At 42.9% G+C, this 22,500-nt stretch overlaps 1 protein-coding gene across 1 annotated transcript in view; it reads left to right on the forward strand.

Annotated features, from left to right (window-relative positions):
* Nucleotides 1-18,833: 18,833 nt before the first annotated feature.
* LOC125038350 (ionotropic receptor 93a-like) overlaps nt 18,834-22,500 on the forward strand; it is an 8,572-nt gene continuing 4,905 nt past the window's right edge. Inside the window, exons 1-4 of the mRNA XM_047631835.1 lie at nt 18,834-18,885; nt 20,296-20,460; nt 20,839-20,979; nt 21,354-21,508. Of these exons, the coding sequence (XP_047487791.1) occupies nt 20,452-20,460; nt 20,839-20,979; nt 21,354-21,508 (305 nt within the window). The 5' untranslated portion in view covers nt 18,834-18,885; nt 20,296-20,451. The remainder of the gene's footprint in view (nt 18,886-20,295; nt 20,461-20,838; nt 20,980-21,353; nt 21,509-22,500) is intronic.

The raw sequence follows: 22,500 nt of genomic DNA on the forward strand, positions 1-22,500 counted from the left end.
TTCTCTCGCAGAAAATTAATATCATTAATATCGTCATTTATATCACCATCATATTTATTTCGTTTATCATTACTATGATGAATAGATGTATTATCACCATTATTATCATCATCATTTCTCTTACTGGTATCATCAGCGTGAGATCGATCAACACAACCATAGTCATCATCATCATCATAAAAAATCTGCGATAAAATTATCCGAAAAAGAAAGAAAGAAAAATGAAAAACAGAAGTCAAAAAAAGAAAAAAAAAAAAAAAAGAAAAAAAAGGACGGAGTAGTCTTGTCCTCAGCGTTAATTCTGAAACCTTCGCAAATCCACAAAAAAAAAAAAAAAAAAAAAAAAGTTTATTCGAGTTGCATGCCGCCGTGACTTCACATGCACCGTGCAAACTAGTCTGCTGGTTGTTCTATTTGCATCAACCTTTATTTGGATGATTTATGCGTGATTTAATTTATTTTGTTTTGCGTGGACTGTATGTTTGATTTTCGCTTTCTCAATCTTTCTGTTTTGTTTGTTTGTTTCTCAAACTGTCTGTCTGCCTCTGTTTTTGTATCTGACTGTCTGTCCGTCTATCGATCTGTTTGACTTTCTGTCTTTCTGTCTTTCTCTCTCTCTCTCTCTCTCTCTCTCTCTAATGATTCATTAACATAACCGCAACGCACATTAACATCAACTCTAAGTGAGTTAAAATATTAGTAACCTAGAAAGTAAAATGCAAAAAAAAAAAAAAAAAAAAAAAAAAAAAATGCTGGAACGTTTAAAATTACTCTTATAACATATTCAACATGTCATCTCTATCTTTTCTATCTATCACTCTCTCTATTATATCTATCTGTCAACCAAATCCTATATGTATCAAACAGTCTATTATATCTATCTTTATCCAATAATCTATTATTTCCCAGTTTCCTTACATAAGCTAAACTGAACCTCACTTTACGCAACCACACCGACGCAAATTCAAATATTTGAATTTAAACACAAAAACCAATGTATCGAGACTTTTAACCGTCGCTCTTACCTTAACGACCGTTTGGTGTAACGACTGAAAATCCAATTACTGTGGGAAAGCGAAAAGGTTGTTCCTCTTAAAGGTGATTGTTCATATAATGTCACAAAGAGAGAGAGAGAGAGAGAGAGAGAGAGAGAGAGAGAGAGAGAGAGAGAGAGAGAGAGAGAGAGAGAGAGAGAGAGAGAGAGAGAGAGAGAGAGAGAGAGAGAGAGAGAGAGACAGAGAGAGAGAGAGAGAGAGAGAAAGGGGGGATGAGAGGGAGAGAGGAGGGGAGAGTGAAGAGGGAGGAGGGAGGAGAGAGGAGAGAGGAGAGAGGAGAGAGGAGAGAGGAGAGAGGAGAGAGGAGAGAGGAGAGAGGGAGAGAGAGGGAGAGGGGGAGGGGGAGGGGGAGGGAGAGGGAGAGGGAGAGGGAGAGGGAGAGGGAGAGGGAGAGGGAGAGGGAGAGGGAGAGGGAGAGAGAGAGAGAGAGAGAGAGAGAGAGAGAGAGAGAGAGAGAGAGAGGGGGGGGGAGGAGAGAAAGAGAGAGAGAGAGAGAGAGAGAGGGCGGGGGGGGGGGGGGAAGGAGGAGGGTGGAGGGAAGAGGGAAGAGGGAAGAGGGAGGAGGGAGAGAGAGAGAGAGAGAGAGAGAGAGAGAGAGAGAAATAATTCCAGGAAAAGAGAGAGAGTTGGAGATTGAGGAAGAGAGAGACTGAGAAATAAAAACAGAAAGAGGGAATTGGTGAATAAGAGAAAGGTGAGAAACGATATAAAAATAATGATAATGATAAACATGTAATCACATAAAAATAATACAAATAATAAAACCACTGATGATGATTATCATAATCCATAAATAAGTGTATAATTTCCCCCTATTGAATTGTATAATTAAAAAGTTTTTGAGAACTTTTACTAACGAAAAGAGGGAGATAAATCGACGAATATAATTAACAGAAAATGGGAAATATCAAACTCAGAAAAGAAAACGGAACTCGGACTGGGTTTCGTAGCATCGAAAAAACTTTCTTTTTTTTTCGAGGAAGTTATTTTCCCGAAAAAAAAAACACTTCGAAAAAACTTTTCGTACCTAAAGATTACCTTCCAGGATACTCGATACGAATGTGTGCATGTGTGTATATGCACATATAAACACACACTACTTTTTTAAAAAGAATGTGGTCTATAATCCATTAATTTTATTATCTTATTAGCCAGTCTTTCGCAATTTCACTAGAAATCACATGATCCACACTTTTTTTTTGTGATAAAGGAATTCGTTAATCAGGTCAGAAACTCGATCGTATGACCTTTGATTTCCATTGAACTATTGGGACACTTCAACGTGTAATAGATACCTCTACCTGTGTGCTTTTTTTCGCTCATTATTGTTAGTATCATTATATCACGTTCACTTAACTATTACTTATATATAGATATTGCTCCTCGAGGTGTGAAAATATGAGATTCAGGACTTAATCTTACAAATCTTCTTCCTCTCTCTCTCTCTCAAAAAAACAACGAAAAAGTTTTGGAAATCGCGAACGAAAAGTAATAACAACCAACTCCAAAGATTGAAAATATATGAAACATGGATGATACATAAAGATTTTTTTTTTTTAAGTGAAGGTTTTCATGGCAACGTTTTTCATGGTAGAAAATAAATGAAGTGAGGCAGACGAGAGCAGTTATCTTGCCGTTGTAGTAGGAGAAACAACGCATTGCTGTACAACGATGATACGGACGTTGAAATTCATGTAAGTGTGGTAGTATATATACACAGTTTATATACGTATATATGTATGTATGTATGTATGTATGTATGTATATTTGTGTACCTCTGTTTAGCAGATGCGTGAATGTGGTAAACGAGTGTAAAGTATTAAAAAAAAAAAAAAAAAAAAATCAAATTAGCAATTTATTTAAATATTTTTTCTTCTGCTTTTGAAACAAATGCTTCCCTTTGTTACGCAGCTATAGCCATGCCTCTCATATATTTATTTATTTATTATTATTATTATTTTTTTTTTTCTTTTGTAGAACAGACAAGTATCCACTTTTCTGATTAATTAAAATTTAATACAACTACTGTAAACAATTCTTAAGTGGCTATTCAAGAACTTCAAATGGAAACTTATTCATCTAAGATAAAATCTCTTCCTTCTTTTTCTTTTTTGTTTTTTTCTTTTTCCTTTTTTTCTCCTTTTTAGCATTTTTCTCATTTTCCTTTTCATTCTCGTTCTCCTTCGCCTCCCCTCTCTCTTTCTTCTTCTCTTTCTCCTCTGCGTTTTCATCCTCCTTCGCCATCATCTTCTCATTTTCTTTTGCCTTTTTCCTTCCTCCTTTCCCACTCCTTTTCCTTCGCCTTTTTCTCCAGTCCCCCCCTTCTCCTACTCCCCCGCCTCCTCTTCTTCCTTCTCCTCCTCTTCCTCCTCTTCCACTACCACCTCCTCCTCCACCTCCCTCTCCCTCTCCCTCTCCCTCTTCCTCTCCTCCTCCAACTCCCTCTTCCTCTCCTCCTCCAACTCCCTCTCCCTCTCCACCTCCCTCTCCCTCTCCCTCTCCCTCTTCCTCTCCTCCTCCAACTCCCTCTTCCTCTCCTCCTCCAACTCCCTCTCCCTCTCCTCCTCTTCTTCCACCCCCTCCTCATTTTCCACCTCCACCGCCCCCCCCTCCTTCTCCTTCTCCTTCTCCTTCTCCTTCTCCTTCTCCTTCTCCTTCTCCTCCTCCTTCTCCTTCTCCTCCTCCTCTCCTCCTCCTCCTCCTCCTCCTCCTCCTCCTCCTCCTCCTCCTCCTCCTCCTCCTCCTCCTCCTCCTCCTCCTCCTCCTCCTCCTCCTCCTCCTCCTCCTCCTCCTCCTCCTCCTCCTCCTCCTCCTCCTCCTCCTCCTCCTCCTCCTCCTCCTCCTCCTCCTCCTCCTCCTCCTCCTCCTCCTCCTCCTCCTCCTCCTCCTCCTCCTCCTCCTCCTCCTCCTCCTCCTCCTCCTCCTCCTCCTCCTCCTCCTCCTTCTCTCCTCCTCCTCCTCCTCCTCCTCCTCCTCCTCGCTTTTCTCCACGTCCTCCATCTCCTCTCTACATATATATCCTTCACAGGCTATTGCTGGTTTCCGTCTGGCGCAACAGATCTCAGTCATCCGCCCAAACCATGCCTACGAACGGGTACTTACCAGCTTCAACGACGCACCGAGCAAATTCAGGAGGTTTTCCAGATGTCATTGAGTACATTGCAGACACGTAAGGTTTCTTAAATTGTCTATATGTATGTTGTGATCTTCTGTTTTTTTTTTTTTTTTTTTTTTTTTTTTTACCAGTTTTTAATATTTTTTTTATATTTTTTATAGTGCATTGTAAATACGTATGGTTGCTCATGGTATCTCATATTGGTTGCAGTTTTTTATGTTTTTTATTTTTGGTACGAATACGTAAGGTTTTTATAATATATATATTTGTTATCTTTTCTTTTTTCTAGTTTTTTTTCTGGTATCTTGTTTATTGTAATTTCTCATATATGTTGTAATCTCTTTTTTCTAGTTCTTATTTTTTCCTAGTACATTGCAAACACGAAAGGTTTTTACAATAAATATTTGTTGTAATCTTTCGTTCACTTTGAGTCATTCGATTTTTTTTTACGTTGGTTTCCTCATCTAGATCAATTTTCCTCTTGCTTCTGACTTGCCTTTTTTCCTTCTCTCTCAGTCATGGCTTTATTACCATGTATTAGCCACCTCCCTCTCTTCCTCACCCATTATTGGACTTCGTTTCTGCGTGAAGAAGCATACCCTCATACACCACACTCGTCTCCTATCAAAGGTTCCTACAGGACTGCGGGCTACACGTTATGTGGGATCCCCGAGACTCAGATGCAGACATAGAAGGCGTCCTGGTTGCCCTAAAGCGTCCTACAAGCCTCTTAGCCCTTGAACACGTCCCTGGAGGAGAGGAGGAGGCCCTGAGGATGCCTCCGAACACGAGTGTCATCCCCTATCGCACGTGTTCGGCTTATCTCATTATGGCTTCGAGTGTGAGTTGCAATCTCAAGGCTCAATGTTACAAAGGTGTGTGTGTGTGTGTGTGTGTGTGTGTGTGTGTGTGTGTGTGTGTGTGTGTGTGTGTGTGTGTGTGTGTGTGTGTGTGTGTGTGTGTGTGTGTACGTGCGTGTGTGTGTGTGTGTGTGTGTGTGTGTGTGTGTGTGTGTGTGTGTGCGTGCGTGCGTGCGTTTGGGTTCTTGCGTGTGTGTGCGTGTGTGCATTTCTCTTGTATGTGTGTTAATGTTAGTGTGTTAGTGCGTCTGTTTGCAGGTCGTTATATGCTTTTGTGTTTATTTTTATAAAGGTAATGCAGAATCAGAAACTAATAATTTATCTAGCAAAGTAAGCAAAAATACGCATTACACAATATGGCTGAACCCTCCAGGAATTGAATTGTAATATAAAACAATTATTATTGTTTAATAGTACAGCACATAATTACAGTATGTGTGTGGGCGAATGCATGTTGTCTTTATTTATATACTGTATGTATGTATACAAATTTACTGATTAAGTTGTTATTCACTTTATCGTCCTTTTCATTTAAAAAAAATATATATCGAATATCTAAATTGTATATTACTCTAAAAAATCGAATATCTACATCAACTCTATTATTAATTCTATCCTCACACCATCTATCGATCGACTCCCCCCCCCCCCCCCAGTCCGCAGGTCTCCGCTCACTCATTCTCTCGAGCGACTTCGACTCCAAGCTCGACTATCTCGGTCGTTTCGTCTTCGTGACCTCGGATGACCTCGCTGGGCCTAAGGTCGTGCTGGACAACGAGGTCATGGCTTGGCGACCTCATGCCGTCGTGGTCAGGAGGGCCAAAGGGGTAGAGTGTGTTGCTTTATGATTCTTTTGAGGATGAAGTGAAATGAAAAAAATAATTTCGTATTATGAAAACAAAGAAGGGTTGTTTTGATTTACTTGTTTGTCTTTGCTCGATTGTCATCATATTAGCTTATCCTTCTGTTATCTTTCTTTCATTTCTCTCTTCTTTCTTCTCTCTCTCTCTCTCTCCTCCCCCTCCCCCTCCCCCTCCCTCCCTCTCTCTATTTTTCTCCCCTCCCTCCCTCTATTGTTCTCCCCTCCCTCCCTCTATTGTTCTCCCCTCCCTCCCTCTATTTTTCTCCCCTCCCACTCTCCCTCCCTCCCTCCCTCCCTCTCTCCCTCCCTCCCTCCCTCCCTCCCTCCCTCTTCTTTACCCATCCCTCTCCCCCCTCTTACCTCCCACCTCCTCCCTCACCAACATCCCCTCAGACCAACACCGCGGGCACCGACTTCGAAATCTGGTCCCACCACGTCTTCCGCGGCGACTTGCCCGAACCCGTGTATCTCGCGGAGAGATTTTCGCGTCGTCGGCCCCAGCGCGGAGTGACCCTCTTCCCGGAGAAGCTGGACAACTTCCACGGCTTCCAACTCCGGGCGGTGACCTTCGAGCATGCGCCGTCCATCGTGGAGGTCGAGGTCAAGGAGGAGGAAGAAGGAGGAGGAGGAGGAGGAGAAGTAGGAGCAAAGGTTATGGGTCATCGGCATCTTCATTACGATGGTGAGTGGAGGAGAATAATAATGTGAGGTGTTCTTTTGCTCTGTGGCTATTAGTATATATATAAGTGTGGGTTCCCAGTGTCTAGATGCTATGTTGTGGTAGCGTGAAGCATCTAGGCACAAACAAACAAGCAAACAAAGGAAAAAAAAAAAGAAGACCGAGCATAATCTTCACTCCTTGACGTTCAGCCTATGGGTTTCCTTTTATAAGAAATATTTAATGTATCTTACCATAACTAAAAAAAAGGTAAAGTCACATCCTTAAGTGCATTTCGAAAACGTTTATGTTTAATAAAATAAATGCAAACAAATTGTTTAAAACTTACGAGTGTTAATATTAAATAAAAAGTAAAGTCATCAATATTGGCAGATTAAGATTATTTGGAGAATATGTAACACATAAGTAAGAAAAAAAAAAAAAAAAGGATCACGTCCAGCTCCTCAGAAAAGGCAAATGTCAGCACACAGAACTTAACTTCTCTCGGTTTCGGGGGGCGTGGCCGCTTCACGGCGTCCCAGCTCACACAGGGGTAGTAACACACAGGGTATCTGGTCCAGACTGAGTATATTTCGCGCCGTTTTTTGCGGTATTTACAGTGTTCGTGACGTCATGAACTACGTCACGAACTATACATCTTTTATATTTATAAAACTGTAGATTTTACCCTACAGGTTAAAATACATGTTTTTACAGTGTAAGAAGAAAAGATTAAAAATAACCCCAAGTTAAAATGAAATTAAAAATATCGAACAAAAAGATAAAAGTAAAAGATGACGAGTGTAAAATACTCGAAAGATTAGATAATAATGAAAATGAAATAAAATAACAATTAAATCAAGATATATCGAAAATCAAATAAAGTAGACTTTCGAGTCTTAAGAACGAAACACAATGACTGTGTAAAATCAAACAAACAATCACAAAAAAAAGGAAAGAAAACGGCTATAAAAAAAGGGGAAACTTCACTAAAACTTCAGAAACAAAAGACCAAAATAAAAGGCCAAGCGAAAGGATTAGACCTCCCCCAACAGAAAAGGAGAGAGCAAGCGAGATCCGGGCGCGGCCGAACGACAGGAACGAGTGGTGAGGGGATGCTCTCCAAAGCCCGAGATGAGGAGGACTAGGATGTCACCTTACAGATTCCTCCCCCACCCTGGGTCGAAACGTGCAGTGGAGACCTGAAATGAGAGGTAAGCCTGAGTCCTGACGATTTATGAGGAGTGGACATAGAGTTAAAAAAAATGTGATCCTTTCAACTTACTTAAGTTACCGAAGCGAGCATACATCTGCCAAAGATGCCACTCGATACCTCCTTCAGGAGCTGGAACTCTTGTAACATGTGCCAAAGGAGACAGACTTCAGAGCAGGCAGCATACAGCACCAATCAGGAACAGCTAACAGATTTCTCCACCTCAGTGTGGCACTGGGCCAATGGCTCACTAAAGGCAGAGTCCCTACAGCAACAATAAAAGAAATATCAGCCACTTGTGCCGACGTGGGGCATGCCCATGTCTCGCCGCTCACAAGTTCCCTACTGAGCAAACTAACAGCAGTCCTCATTCTAGTGTGGCACAAGGCCAAGGGCGCACCAGAATGAGGTCCCTAATGTTCAGAAGATCACTCAGATCCGTGTTTGAGAACAGGATCCAGTACACAGGTAGTGAGAATGGCTATCCATGGGTCATCTGGTTCAGGAACCTCTTCCAGATCTCTTGGTTCTTCTTGATCAGGATAGGTGAGCTCCTCTGGAGGGTGGTATGGCCTCAGGTGATTGAGATGAGACCTTAGAACTTTACCAGATTCCAGATGTTGTATCTCAAAAGAGACTGGACCAAACCGCTTACACACACGAGCAGGACCACGCCACTTCGGTCCTAAAGGACGGGGCACCATCTCCTTGTACCAGACGAGTTGTCCTTCCTCTGGTGTAAACTTGCCCCTAGCTCTTTGATTGTAGCTTCTACCGTAAACCTGTTGTGCATCTTTTGAAGCTGCAACCGCAGCACGGCGAGCAGTTTTCAACCGTTGCTGAAAGTTGTTGTTCTCCCCGAATATCGCTTCATTGGTTAAACCCACTGGAAAGTAAGCATGACGCCCAGTAAGCAAGTAAAGTGGCTGTTCCCCTGTGGATCTATGAATTGCAGAGTTCAGTGCAAGACGAAGCTCTGGGATGTACTTGTGCCAGTCCCGGTGATGATCTCCAACAACAGCACTCAGGGCAGCTTTGACGACACGGTTTGTCCTTTCTACCAGACCATTTGCTTGAGGGTGATACCGGATAGTGAAGTGGTGTGTTGCTCGTAAGATGTCTACTAGCTCAGCAAAGACATGAGCAATGAATTGTCTACCATTGTCTGACTGGATGATTCGGGGTGGCCCAAAGTACGTTACCCAGTTGTCCAAGAAAGCACGATGAACTCTGGAGGCTGTAATGTCCTTAAGTGGAATGACCTGTATAAATCGGCTATGCTGGTCAATGATTGTCAGAGCCCATCTCAGGGGGGCTTGACCAAGGTCCATAATATCCATTGATACTCGCTCCAGAGGATAAAGTGCAAGAGGGGCTTCTGCCATGGGCACTCTCTGTGCAACCCCATGTGCTTGCTGGCAGGAAAGGCAGTGTTGAACGTACTGGCGAGTGTCACGGAGCATATTTGGCCAGTAGAACATGTTACACAGGTTGTGGTATGTCCTGTGTATTCCAGGGTGCATTGCAAGAGGTGGTTCATGTGCTGCCTTCAGAGCTGTTCTATGTAAGCTTTCTGGAACACATAGCTGATAGATGATCTTATCAGGTAGATGTCGTAACCTGTATAGGACTCCATCTTTGAGCTCGAAGTCTGAAAGAGGGGTGGGCAACTTACGTTTAGGCACAGTTCCATCACACAAATACGAAATCAATCTCTGCAATTTCGGGTCTTTACTCTGCTCCATTGCTAAATCCTGTGGAGACATGTTGTTGACATCGGTCACAGCAACTTGTCTTGACAACAGATCAGGGACATGATTTGTGGGACCTTCCTTGTACCGGATCTCGAAATCATAAAAGGAGAGATCGTGTGCAAATCTGGTCATCCTTGGTGATTTTGTACGGTGCTTAAAAATGTAAACCAAAGGACGATGATCAGTTAGGATGAGAAATTTGCGTCCATACAGGTAGGAATCAAAGACACGAACGCCTTCAACAACAGCTAAGGCCTCACAGTCAACAGCAGGATAGCGTGTTTCAGAGTCCCGCATCTTTCTACTGTAGTATGCTACAGCATGAGGCGTTTCATCATCATCTCGCTGAAGAAGAACTGCTCCAATAGCGATGCTGCTGGCGTCGGTATGGAGCTCAAAAGGCCGGGTAAAGTCAGGCTGCTTGAGGACAGGAGCAGATACCAGGTGTTCCTTAAGTTTGATGAAGGCTTCCTGCTGCTGGTTCCCCCACTCCCAATGCTGTCCTTTCTTCAGTAGAAGATGTAGGGGTGCTGCAAGTGTGGCATAGCCCTTGATATGCTTACGGAAAAACCCAGTAGCACCAAGGAACCGACGCACCTCCTTGATGGTACATGGCACCGGAGTGTCTGAGATTGCAGAAACCTTGTCACGGTCTGGGTGGACACCTTCGGGCGAAATGGTAAAACCTAAGAAGTTGATGGTAGTGTTTGCAAACTTGCACTTTTCAGGATTTAGTTTCATCCCAGCTGCAGAAAGTAGCTGGAGAGTCTCTTGTAAGTCCCTTATGTGCTGTGAAAAGCCCTTGGAATAAACTATAATGTCATCCAAATACGCAAGGGTATGCCGTCCCAGGACAGAAGAAAGCACAAGATTCATAGTTCTTTGGAAAGTGGTGGGTGCCGTGCTAAGACCAAAGGGTAGCCTGCAGAACTGAAAGAGTCGATACCCATCACTAAATGCTGTCTTGGGTCTGTCAGCAGGGTGGACTTCAACGCTCCAATAGGCTGATCTGGCATCTAGGGTCGTGAAAGTATCAGTAGGACCAAGTTCGTCTATGAGCTCTTCAATACGTGGTAGAGGGTAAGTGTCCGAGGTAGTGACAGCATTCAGGTTGCGATAATCTACACAAAACCGCAAAGACCCACACTTCTTCTTTACAAGAACCACTGGACTGAGCCATGGTGATGTTGATGGTTCTATTATACCGTTCTTGAGCATGGAATTGCATTGTTCCCGAATGGTGTCCTTAGTGGCCTGTGGAAGACGCCATTGACGGGTACACACAGGTGTAGCAGCTCCGGTGGTGATTCGATGTTGGATCCCTGGGACATGTCCTACTGCCTCATCTCCTCCATCAAAAAGACCCTGGTAGCGACTAAGCAAGGCTTGTAATTCTTGGCGCTGGGGTTCTTCTAGATGTTGAAGATCTGGTATGTCCACTGAAGGCTGAATGGCTGATCCTTCAACAGCGTCAACTGCAGCAAGGGCTAGTGAGGGTGGAAGTTCATGGGTAAGAAGAGTGAAGTCCTCTTCATACCCAAAATCCTCTAGGCCATAGGTTTGATCAAACAGGTCCTCTTCCCATGCAAAGTCTTCTGCTTCTTCACCATCTTCCCAGGTATCCAACTCGATGGGGTTTGTGTCCTCAGCAACATTGGTATCTGGGGGTGCTGGTGCTGATGTGTCCAATGAAAAGACTGACTCCACTGAAAGCACTGACCCTAGCCGTGTCCCCTGTGACAGTCGTACTGGCTTCGCCGTAGGGTTTACTGCCCACACAGAGCAGTGGCGTCCTGAGGCTGTGGTGACTAAGTAGGGTGACACCCAAGCTGAAGACTCTTGAGGCATAAGGAGGAGATCTCCATCACTGGGGCCTGATCGCTCTATAATACCCTCCAAGAAGCGCCCTGTATGTGGCGGGAGCTCCGAGGTCTGTCGGAGGTGTACTACAGCAGGCAAGGGATTAGAGGTATCTGCTACTTCTGGAGAATTTAAATGGACCACACACAGATGCAGAGAAGCAGTATCTGTATAAGTCACTGAGAAAGCCTGTCCTTCCAACTGGAGAAAAGCAAAGTTGTCATGAGGGCTTGAGGAAAAGCTAAAGGTAATCCTCCGCAGGAAGTCCATCCCAAGGAGTACATCACCAGGAAATTGGACATCACAGACGGCTGTTTGGTGGTGTATCGAGGTGTCACTATTGAGAGAGAAGGTCAGCGTGATGTCATAAGAAGTATCAAATGGTAGACCAGAGACCCCACGAAGATGACGGGTGGCTTCCTTCCGAGGTAAGTGTCCCTCGGGATCTACCAGTTGAAGAGCCCTGGGCTTTATGAGGGTTACTTCGGAACCGGTATCAATGAAGCACAAAGCTGTGGCTCCATTAATACTGAGTTCCACGAGTGGTCGTCCGATTGGCCCCGAAGCTGTCATTGTGGCGACTGACTTCATGGCTCGGGTGGCTGGCGCTCTGCATGCTCCCTGCTCCAACTCTGCCAGGGGCTGTGGGAGCACTTTCACCCTGGCCCTGTTGAAAGGGGCACTCTTTAGCCAGATGACCAGGTCTCCTGCACTGGAAGCACAAGCGCCTTGGAGGAGAATTTGGTGCTGAGGAAGCTATAACACGGCACTCTGATGTGTTGTGAGTCGAAACCCTGTGGAAAGAACACCATTTCCCTTGGGCAGTAACTGGAAAGATGGTGTGCATGGCTGGGGGTTCTGTGGATACAGGTAAGGCATAGTGATCACGCCCACGTGGTGGTCGCTCTGGGAATTGGCCTGGAGACATCGAGGAGTGATCACCATGGTGGATGCCATTGCGCGAATTCCATATGCGTTGGGCGGTCTCAGCAAGCTGTGTAGGACTTCCATCTTCCCTCACCGCAAGGAAATCACGGAGCCATGCAGGAATGCCGCTCAAGAACACCCTTCTCACAAGCTCTGCAGGATCACCTATGGCATCACGGTGGTCTCGATATCCCTGGTACACGCTCCCCTCCAGCTGCAGGTAGTAGTCCATAGGTGCTTGGCCTGGCAGCATCCGATTCTCGTAGAGCACCTTATAGAAGTCCGATGAGGTGTAGGTACCCCGGAACTTACTTCTCAATGCTGCCTTGAATACTTCCCACTCAGTGATGTTATCAAATAATGGTGAGTTTATAATGAGCTCAGCTGGTCCCCTGCAATTGGATCTGGCTGCCTGGATATATGCCGCAGATGAAGGTGGTTTGACAATATTCTCAATAGCCCTGATCCAACCCTCAACCTCCTGATTTCTTTTCAAGGGTTGGGAGGCTGAAACATCTCCTTTGAAGTGAGGTACCTTCTCCTTCGTGAACACATAAGAGACTGAGGGATTGTTGGAGCATGATGCAGGGAGGCCATTCGCAGGTGAACAGTTCCAGCATCTTGTAGAGAGGTCCCTCGGATGTGATGGGAAGGAGTTCCTTTCAGGTAGAGGCTGGTGCGGCAGATATGGCTGGGTATTCTGCAGTAACTGCGGCTGAGGAGGTAAAGGACGGTCCACTGGCTCAGGAGTTTGAGGTCGGCTGCGAGGAAGAGGCTGCGGAAGTACAGGAGGCGGGCGAATGGTGTCCACAGCCTGTGCAGTACGAGGGGAGACTCGGGAGGGACGAGAGTCTGCCAGCTCGTTTTCAAGTTCTTGTAACCTCCTTCGGAGCTGATGAATCTCCTCATTCCTCTCAGCTGCCTGCTGAGTGGTGTCGGTAGGTGCAGGGATTTGCTCGCTTTGGGAGTGACGAGCTTCTTCCAGTTCGGCCCGTTGTTGCTGAAGCTGGTGGCGCAACTGCTGGATCTCTTCGCCCCTCTGTGCAGCTAAGGTTTGGTGTTGGTCATCACGCCCAGCACGATCTTCTAGCTGTCTCTGTTCCCTGAGCATCTCCTCTTGGCGCTGGAGTCGGTTCTCAAGCCTATCGTTTTGCTTCCTTGCACCCCTGAACCTCTGCAATTAGGGTGTTGACCCGCTCCATGATCTGGCTGAACATGTCGACTTCAGCTTCCATGACTCGAACTGCCTCACGTACGTCTGGGTTAGAACCTCCAGTGACAACCGCCAATTGGTGGAGCTCGGACGAAACTTGGCTTGGAGATGGGTCACGCGAGGTGGGTTGGCTGTTGGACTGCAGGTTCCGTCGGCGCTGAAACCTCTCGGACCGCTTCTGTCTCTCCTGTTCTCTATTCATGCCAGGAGCTACACTGAACACCTAGTTCTGCAGATAAACTGCAACCAAGATAAAAGTCACGAACCCTCAGCAAGACCACAAACAACAGACACGAGCCCTGAGTAAGAAGCGAGCGTCGGACATCAGAGCAAAGCTGCCAAGAAAAACGGGTTACCACACAGGAAGGGTAAATAAAAGAGTCCCTAAGCTACATGAGCCATAATATCTAAATGGGCAAGCCGGCGATTAATTAAGAACATATTACAAAGCTGTAAAAAAAAAAAATTAAAAACAAAAATAAGAATGGGTGCCAGGCTTTTGACAATACACAAAAGTAAATCTACCCTGCAAAACGAAAAATAAAAACACAATAAAATAATGTGTAAAAGAAACGGTAAACACAAGCTAGTAAAAGAAGTAAAGCAGTAAAAAATTGATACAGCAAAGTTAACGATCACAGAGAAAAGGAACAATCACTGTAAAAGAGAAAACACACAAATAGAAACTGAGAGATCATACACAAAAAAAAGAAGTGCCGCTAAGTTCAAATGCATAGCCCAAGCAGCACAGGAAATGAACAGCATATGAAAACTTGATAAAACAAAGAGAAAAAGAGAACAATAACACCTAAGTAAAGTGTAAAAGCGAACATCCAATGCAGTAGAAGCAAAAAGCTAAAAAGACTCAGAGAGAGACGAAAAAAAAAAAAAAAAATAGACTAAAGTTATACTATAGAAGAACACAGTAATGATCAGGCCGGTAGACGAACGGAAAAAGAAGGAAGAAAGAACAGTGGAATAGCCACACTAAAGTGAATGAATTAAATAAAATGAGTAAAAAGAACGCATAACTAGCAACAACTGCGGGGAGTAAAACCAATAAAAGCCCACAGCGAGACGAACAAAAGTAAGAATGGACTAAAAAGAGAAATACAGACGTAGTAAAACGCAGGGGGGAAAAAAATAAAAGGAACCGTAAAATAAGTCAACTAAGAACAAAACCTGGTAAGATCAGTATAAGAGAGAAACATGAAAGTAAGGAATCCAGAGAATTGAAGTAAAAACAGTAAAAGATACAGTACGACAAAACACAGTAAACGGAACAGTTGAATAAAATCAATAGGCTCACTCAAACTACTTTCACCATGCATAATATAACCTATGGAAAGTAGCTATGCTGGACGTCTCAACGTCAAGGAGTGATACGAGAGTACGTAATCACGCACGTATGAATCCCACCGAATGCCACCAAATTATCTGTGAGGTGTTCTTTTGCTCTGTGGCTATTAGTATATATATAAGTGTGGGTTCCCAGTGTCTAGATGCTATGTTGTGGTAGCGTGAAGCATCTAGGCACAAACAAACAAGCAAACAAAGGAAAAAAAAAAAGAAGACCTAGCATAATCTTCACTCCTTGACGTTCAGCCTATGGGTTTCCTTTTATAAGAAATATTTAATGTATCTTACCATAACTAAAAAAAAGGTAAAGTCACATCCTTAAGTGCATTTCGAAAACGTTTATGTTTAATAAAATAAATGCAAACAAATTGTTTAAAACTTACGAGTGTTAATATTAAATAAAAAGTAAAGTCATCAATATTGGCAGATTAAGATTATTTGGAGAATATGTAACACATAAGTAAGAAAAAAAAAAAAAAAAAGGATCACGTCCAGCTCCTCAGAAAAGGCAAATGTCAGCACACAGAACTTAACTTCTCTCGGTTTCGGGGGGCGTGGCCGCTTCACGGCGTCCCAGCTCACACAGGGGTAGTAACACACAGGGTATCTGGTCCAGACTGAGTATATTTCGCGCCGTTTTTTGCGGTATTTACAGTGTTCGTGACGTCATGAACTACGTCACGAACTATACATCTTTTATATTTATAAAACTGTAGATTTTACCCTACAGGTTAAAATACATGTTTTTACAGTGTAAGAAGAAAAGATTAAAAATAACCCCAAGTTAAAATGAAATTAAAAATATCGAACAAAAAGATAAAAGTAAAAGATGACGAGTGTAAAATACTCGAAAGATTAGATAATAATGAAAATGAAATAAAATAACAATTAAATCAAGATATATCGAAAATCAAATAAAGTAGACTTTCGAGTCTTAAGAACGAAACACAATGACTGTGTAAAATCAAACAAACAATCACAAAAAAAAGGAAAGAAAACGGCTATAAAAAAAGGGGAAACTTCACTAAAACTTCAGAAACAAAAGACCAAAATAAAAGGCCAAGCGAAAGGATTAGACCTCCCCCAACAGAAAAGGAGAGAGCAAGCGAGATCCGGGCGCGGCCGAACGACAGGAACGAGTGGTGAGGGGATGCTCTCCAAAGCCCGAGATGAGGAGGACTAGGATGTCACCTTACAATAATAATGATAATAATAATAATAATAATAATATTAATAGGAATAAGAAGAAGGAGGAGGAGAAGAAGAAAAAAAGAAAGAAAAAGAAAATGAAAAAGAGGAAGAGGAAGAGAAACAAGGGGAAATGGAGGAAGAGGAGGAGGAGGAGGAGGTAGAAGAAGAAAAAAAAAAGAGGAGGGGGAGGAGAAGGAAGAGGGAGAGGAGGTTAATGGAGGGATAAAGAGAAGGAGAAGGAAAATTATTAGAAGGAGACTGAGGAGGAGAAGAAGGATTAAATGGAAAAGGAAGAAGAGGAGGAGAAGGAGAAGAAGAAGAAGAAGAAGAAGAATTAGAATTAGAAGCTGAAGGAGGAGGAGGAGAAGGAGAAAGAGAAGGAGGAGGAGAAGGGGAAAGAAAGAGAAGGATTGGGGGGGGGGGGGGGGGGAGTAGCTGGGATGGTCGGAAGGGTAATGCTTATTGTCATTCCGGTTATCTTTGCTGCCATGAGTAATTACTTCGAAGGATTTGGTTACTTATGTTTGTTGTAAGTGTTGTTGTTTCTTTAATTACTTGTGTCCTTGCCATTATCATTGTAGTTATTGTTATCATCATTCCCATCACGTTCCTCACCTTCATCCTTCCTATTCCCCTCCCTCTCCACTTCCTCCTCCTCCTTCTTCTTCCTCCTCCTCCTCCTCCTCCTCCTCCTCCTACTCATTCTATACTCGTCGTCTATACTTTCTTCCTTCTCCTCCTTCTCCTCTTCCTGCTCCTGTTCCTCCTCATCTTCCTCCTGCTCCTCCTCCTCCACCTCCTCTTCCTCCTCCTCCTCCTTCCTCCTTCACTACCTCCTACTCTTTCTTTCCTCATCATCTCCACCTTCTTCCTTCTCCTCCTCCTCTTCTTCTTCCTGCTCCTGCTCTCCCTCCTCCTCCCCCCTTCCTCCTTCCTCCTTCACCACCTCCTCCTCCTCCTTCTATCCTCATCATCTCCACCTTCTTCCTTCTCCTCCTCCTCTTCCTGCTCCTGCTCCTCCTCTTCCTCCTCCTCCTCCTTTCTCCTCCTCCTCCTCCTCTCCTCCGTCTCCTCCTCCTCCTCCTCCTCCTCCTCCTCCTTCAACCTTCACCACCTCCTCCTCCTCCTCTTTGTATCCTCGTCATCTCCACCTTCTTCCTTCCTCTCCTCCTCCTCCTCCTCCTCCTCCTCCTATCCTCAACATCAACTTCTTCCTCCTCCTCCTCCTCCCCCTCCTCCTCCTCATCATCTCCGCCTTGTTCCGTCCTCTCCTCTTCCTACTCCTCCTCCTCCTCCTCCTCCTCATCATCATCATCATCATCATCATCATCATATCATCATCATCACCACCACCATCATCATCATCATCATCATCATCATCATCATCATCATCATCATCATCATCATCATCATCATCATCATCATCATCATCATCTCCACCATCCTCCTCCTCCTCCTCCTCCTCCTCCTCACTCTACCCTCACCACCACCTCTCCTTCACATCTCCCACAGGAATCGACATCCGCCTCCTTCACATCCTGTCGGAGGCGCTGAACTTCGACCTCCAGATCGTGAATCCCTCGGACGGAGACAAGTGGGGGTCGCCCTTGGAAAACGGCTCTTGGACTGGCCTCACGGGTGACCTGACCCAGCGGCGAGCGCATATGGGCGTGGCTAATCTCTTCATTCACATACATTATCTGGAGGTTGGGATTGATCTATTGATTTGGTTATGCGTTTATTCATTGTTGTTATTGCTATTGTTATTGTTATTGTTATCATTATTGTTATTATTATTGATATTGTTATTGTTGTTGTTGTTATTATTATTATTATTATTATTATTATCATCATTATTTTTATCATTTTTATCATTATTGTTATTATTATTATTGTTGTTATTATTATTGGTATTATCATTATTATTATTATTATCATTATTATTATTGTATTATTATTATGTGTGGGTGTCTTTTTTCACTTTTTTGTACCTTTTTATTATCGTTGTTGTATAGTGATGTTTAATGATTATATAACATATAATTAAGGAATTATATGTTATATAATATGCTAGTTTACATCTATTTTAGTAATATTTCTGCATTTACTCTATACTGTATTATTTATGTGTTTTGTAAAATCGCTTTGTTCAGATCCCTTCGGAAATATTTGTATTCGACATCGCCTGCATCTGACGTAGTAGTGCTTATAAAAAAAAAAAAAAAAAAAAAAAAGGAAAATCGATTCCTATTTGTTATTTTGGAATCTAAGGTAAATATCTTTATTCATCATATATACATCCACTGAAATTAAGTTTTTGAATCCATCCCGCTTCCAAGGTTTATCTCTCTCCCTCTCTCTCTCTCTCTCTCTCTCTCTCTCTCTCTCTCTCTCTCTCTCTCTCTCTCTCTCTCTCTCTCTCTCTCTCTCTCTCTCTCTAGTAATTCAGTTACTTTACAACGAATTTACTTAAACAATAAATAAATAAATAAAGACACTAAATTATCAAGGCATGGAACTTTGACAAATAAATTTTTGTATTTTTTAGGTGGTGGACATGACAGTTCCTTATGACATGGAGTTTGGTTGTTTCATCACGCCCTTGCCCGAGAAGCTTCCACAATGGGTTGCTCTCGTATACCCTTTTAGCATGGAGGTGAGTCTATTTTTACCGTCCTTTGTTTCTGTAGCTTCCGGGCTAGTACAGTGGTAACGTGTCGGCCCCTCATCCGAGGGGTCGGCGGTTCGCGCCCCGCCCAGGCGCGAGAAGTTGCAATTGTCGCCTGGAGGTTACTGCTGTGGCTGGGCACCACGGCGGGTAAGGACTAAGCTCAGCCGAGTCAGCATCAGCTGACACACGTTAGCGAGTCGGCATTAGTCGGCACAGGCCGGGCTCCCCTCATGGGCATAGCCCGGGCGAGGCTCAGCTTCGCATATCGGACTTATCCTTATCCTTGTTTCTGTTTGTGGTGTTTTTTTTTTCTCTTCTTTTAGTCTGTTTTTGTTTTCTTTGGTTTTCTTCTTGTTATTGTGTTTACAGGAGGATGTGACCTGGTATCTCGTTTACGTTGTTTATTACTGTTTTTTGTTTATTTTTGTTTATATTGCATAGTTTCTTCCGTTTTATTATAAAATTTGTAGCGAGATCTTTTACTGAATGTACCTTCATGTTGTTAATATTCGTTTTAGTATTATTAAGATGCTATTCAACTTTCTTTTTTTTTAGTATTAAGGGATACATGCGCATTTCTTTTATGCTTTTAATCTTATTATTTTATAATGCCATTCATGTAGTTTTTTTTTTTCATATGGTCTCGTTTTATTCATGTACGTTTTTCATTAATATTTTACACCCTTGCTATTGAAAATAACTCTTCCATAAGATAACACGCTTCTGACGTCACCGAGACCGCGTTTTCATATATTTTTAAACAATAAAGTTAGACAGTTCGTTAATGTTTCGTATATTCGAGTCGACTGTGCGAATAACCGCCCGCGTCGCCATATTTTGTGCGAATAACAAAGGACTAATGGCGGCCATGGTCAGTGAGGATAACAAGTTAAATCTTATTTGATTAAATTGATATATGGTTTAGCTGTGAACTTGGTTGGTTTTCTGATACGGTTTTGTTCTTTTAGTTTTTGATTCCTCTTAGTTGTAGCCTACGCGAGGGAGTTATACATAATTTAGGTACCTTCTGTATATTGTTTTCAAGTTGTATGTTTTCTTTAAGACTTACCAGTTAGTTTTAAGCATTATTTATAACAGCGGTTCCCAATTTATTCAAGGTGGATTTCTAGCGCTACCCTCCCCCAAATACACATTTGTGAACGCACAATTTTTTTTTATATGCTTCAAATCTAAAAACAACAAAATTGAAGACAAAGATAATCATCATCACCATCACCATCATTATTATCATTATCATTGTTTTTTATTATTATTATTATTATCATTATTTTTATCATCATTATTATTATTATTATTATCATTATTATTATTATTATTATCATTATTATTATTATTATTATCATTATTATTACTGTTATTGTTGTTGTTATTATTATAATTACTATTATTCTTGTCATTTTTATCAGTATTGCTATTGGTAGTATCATTATCATTATCATCATCAAATGAAGACAATAATATATATATATAAATGTCATCATCATCATCACCATCCCCACCACCACCACCACTAACCCCCCCCCCTCCCCCCCACAGGTCTGGATCCTCGGCCTGGTGTGCCTCCTGGTGGGGACGCCCTTGCTCTACGCCACCTCCCGCCTCGCCCTCCACCTCCTTCAGGATGAGAGCGTCTGGGCCACCACCTTCAGCCACGTCGTCTTCTACGGCACCGGGATCTTCTTCGGCGTCGGGATGCCACAGGTTAGGGAGCTGGGTGGATGGGTGGGTGGATGAGTGGATAGGTGGGGAGTGGGTGCGGGGATAGGAGGGGAGTGGGTGGTGGGTGGGGGGATAGGTGGGGAGTGGGTGGTGGATAGGTGGGTGGGAGGATAGGTGGGGAGTGGGTGGTGGATGGGTGGGGAGTGGGTGGTGGATAGGTGGGGAGTGGGTGGATGGATGGATGTGTGGATGGGTGGGGGGATGGGTGAGTGGGTGGGTGGATGGATGGAGGGATGGATGGATGGATGGATGGATGTATGGATGTATGGATGGGTAGGGGGATGGTCGAGTGGGTGGATAGATAAAAAGCTCAATAAAATGATAACAAGCGAATCAAATAACATTTTAAATAACCCACAGGAACCCCGCAGTGACGTCACACGGAGCTACTTCATAATGTGGGTCTGGACGGGGCTCCTCATCACTGTGGTTTACCGGTCCTCCCTCACCGCCTTCCTCACGATCCCTCTGTCGCAGCCACCGATAGACACCCTCGAGCAGGTAATAGATAGTTGTTTCATCGTCAGCGTTCTCTTTTGTGTATCCGTTTTGGGGATTTTTTGTTCGCGCGATGAGGAATGCTTGACGGTTTCGAGAATTAAAAAAAAAAAAAAAAAAAAAAAAACAACAACAACAGTAAACCGTAAAAGAAAGAAGATGCGAGTAATTTAACGCAGAAAAACATAAAAACAAATAATAAAGACAGTAACTACTTCACAAAAAAAAGTAATCATACACACCTAAGAAAAATAAAAAGATCAAAATAAATCAAAATAACCCTATATAACCCCCTCTCCCTCCTCGCCCCCCCCTAATTAAAAAAAGTACGTCCCCCATGCCCTAACACCCCTCCCCCCTTCTCCCTCCTCCGTCAGCTGGTCGGCTCCTCCCTCCCAGGCTGGGGCAACACGGGCCTCACCTTCAAGAAAATGCTGGAGGACAACCCCGACCCGATGGTACAGCAACTCGCCCTTCGCTACAAGGCCGTTTCTAACGCAGAGGAAGGGATCCTGCTGACGGCGAAGAGGGAGTAATGAGGGAGATTTTTTTGTTGTGTGAAGGAGATTTTGAGTTTGTTGGAGAAGTGGTGTGAAGGTGATTTTGAGTTTGTTGGAGAAGAGGGGGTAATGAGGAAGATTTTTTTGTTGTGTGAAGGAGATTTTGAGTTTGTTGGAGAAGAGGGGGTAATTTGTTGTGTGAAGGAGATTTTAAGTTTGTTGGAGAAGAGGGGGTAATTTGTTGTGTGAAGGAGATTTTAAGTTTGTTGGAGAAGAGGGGGTAATTTGTGGTGTGAAGATTTTGAGTTTGTTGGAGAAGAGGGGGTAATTTGTGGTGTGAAGGAGATTTTGAGTTTGTTGGAGAAGAGGGAGTAATGAGGGAGATTTTTTTGTTGTGTGAAGGAGATTTATTGTATAGGTACATATATATTTTTTCTTTCGTGTTTTTTTTTCCGATATTTTCGATATTTTCTTTGTTTTTATTTTATTGATTTGTGTTAATTTATAGAACTTTGGGGTTTGTTGGAGTAATTTGTTAAGATGCGAGATAATCTTTTTATCATTATTAAAAAAAAAAAAAAAAAAAAATTAAGGATTTTTCATCAACATTTTTTATTTTGTATTTATTATCTTTTGATTTTTTTGTTTTTACTGTCATTATGATTCAGGTCTTTTATTATTGGTGCAGCGGTTGCGTTTTCGTCTAGCGAATTAGCTGAACCACGCTCGAATCCCGCACCGCCAGTTAATGGTAACCCCGGCCATCCCTTGCAGAAAGGGGGTAGCTTAGAATCAAATAAGAACAAATATCCTGTCACACCAAATGGAATTAAACTCTGATAATTATAATTTTGATTGTAATTTTATTTTCTGTTATCACCATCTTCAGCTTCATCAGTCAGCGGCCATTAATCATTTATAATCAATCAGTGATTTATCATTAGTCATTAGTACTCAACATTACTAATTTTTATCATCATTTCTTTATGGAATATATATAGATGTTTATTTTAATGTCTTAAGC

The sequence above is a fragment of the Penaeus chinensis genome, chromosome 3, assembly GCF_019202785.1.
Source record: "Penaeus chinensis breed Huanghai No. 1 chromosome 3, ASM1920278v2, whole genome shotgun sequence".
Lineage (NCBI taxonomy): Eukaryota > Metazoa > Arthropoda > Malacostraca > Decapoda > Penaeidae > Penaeus > Penaeus chinensis.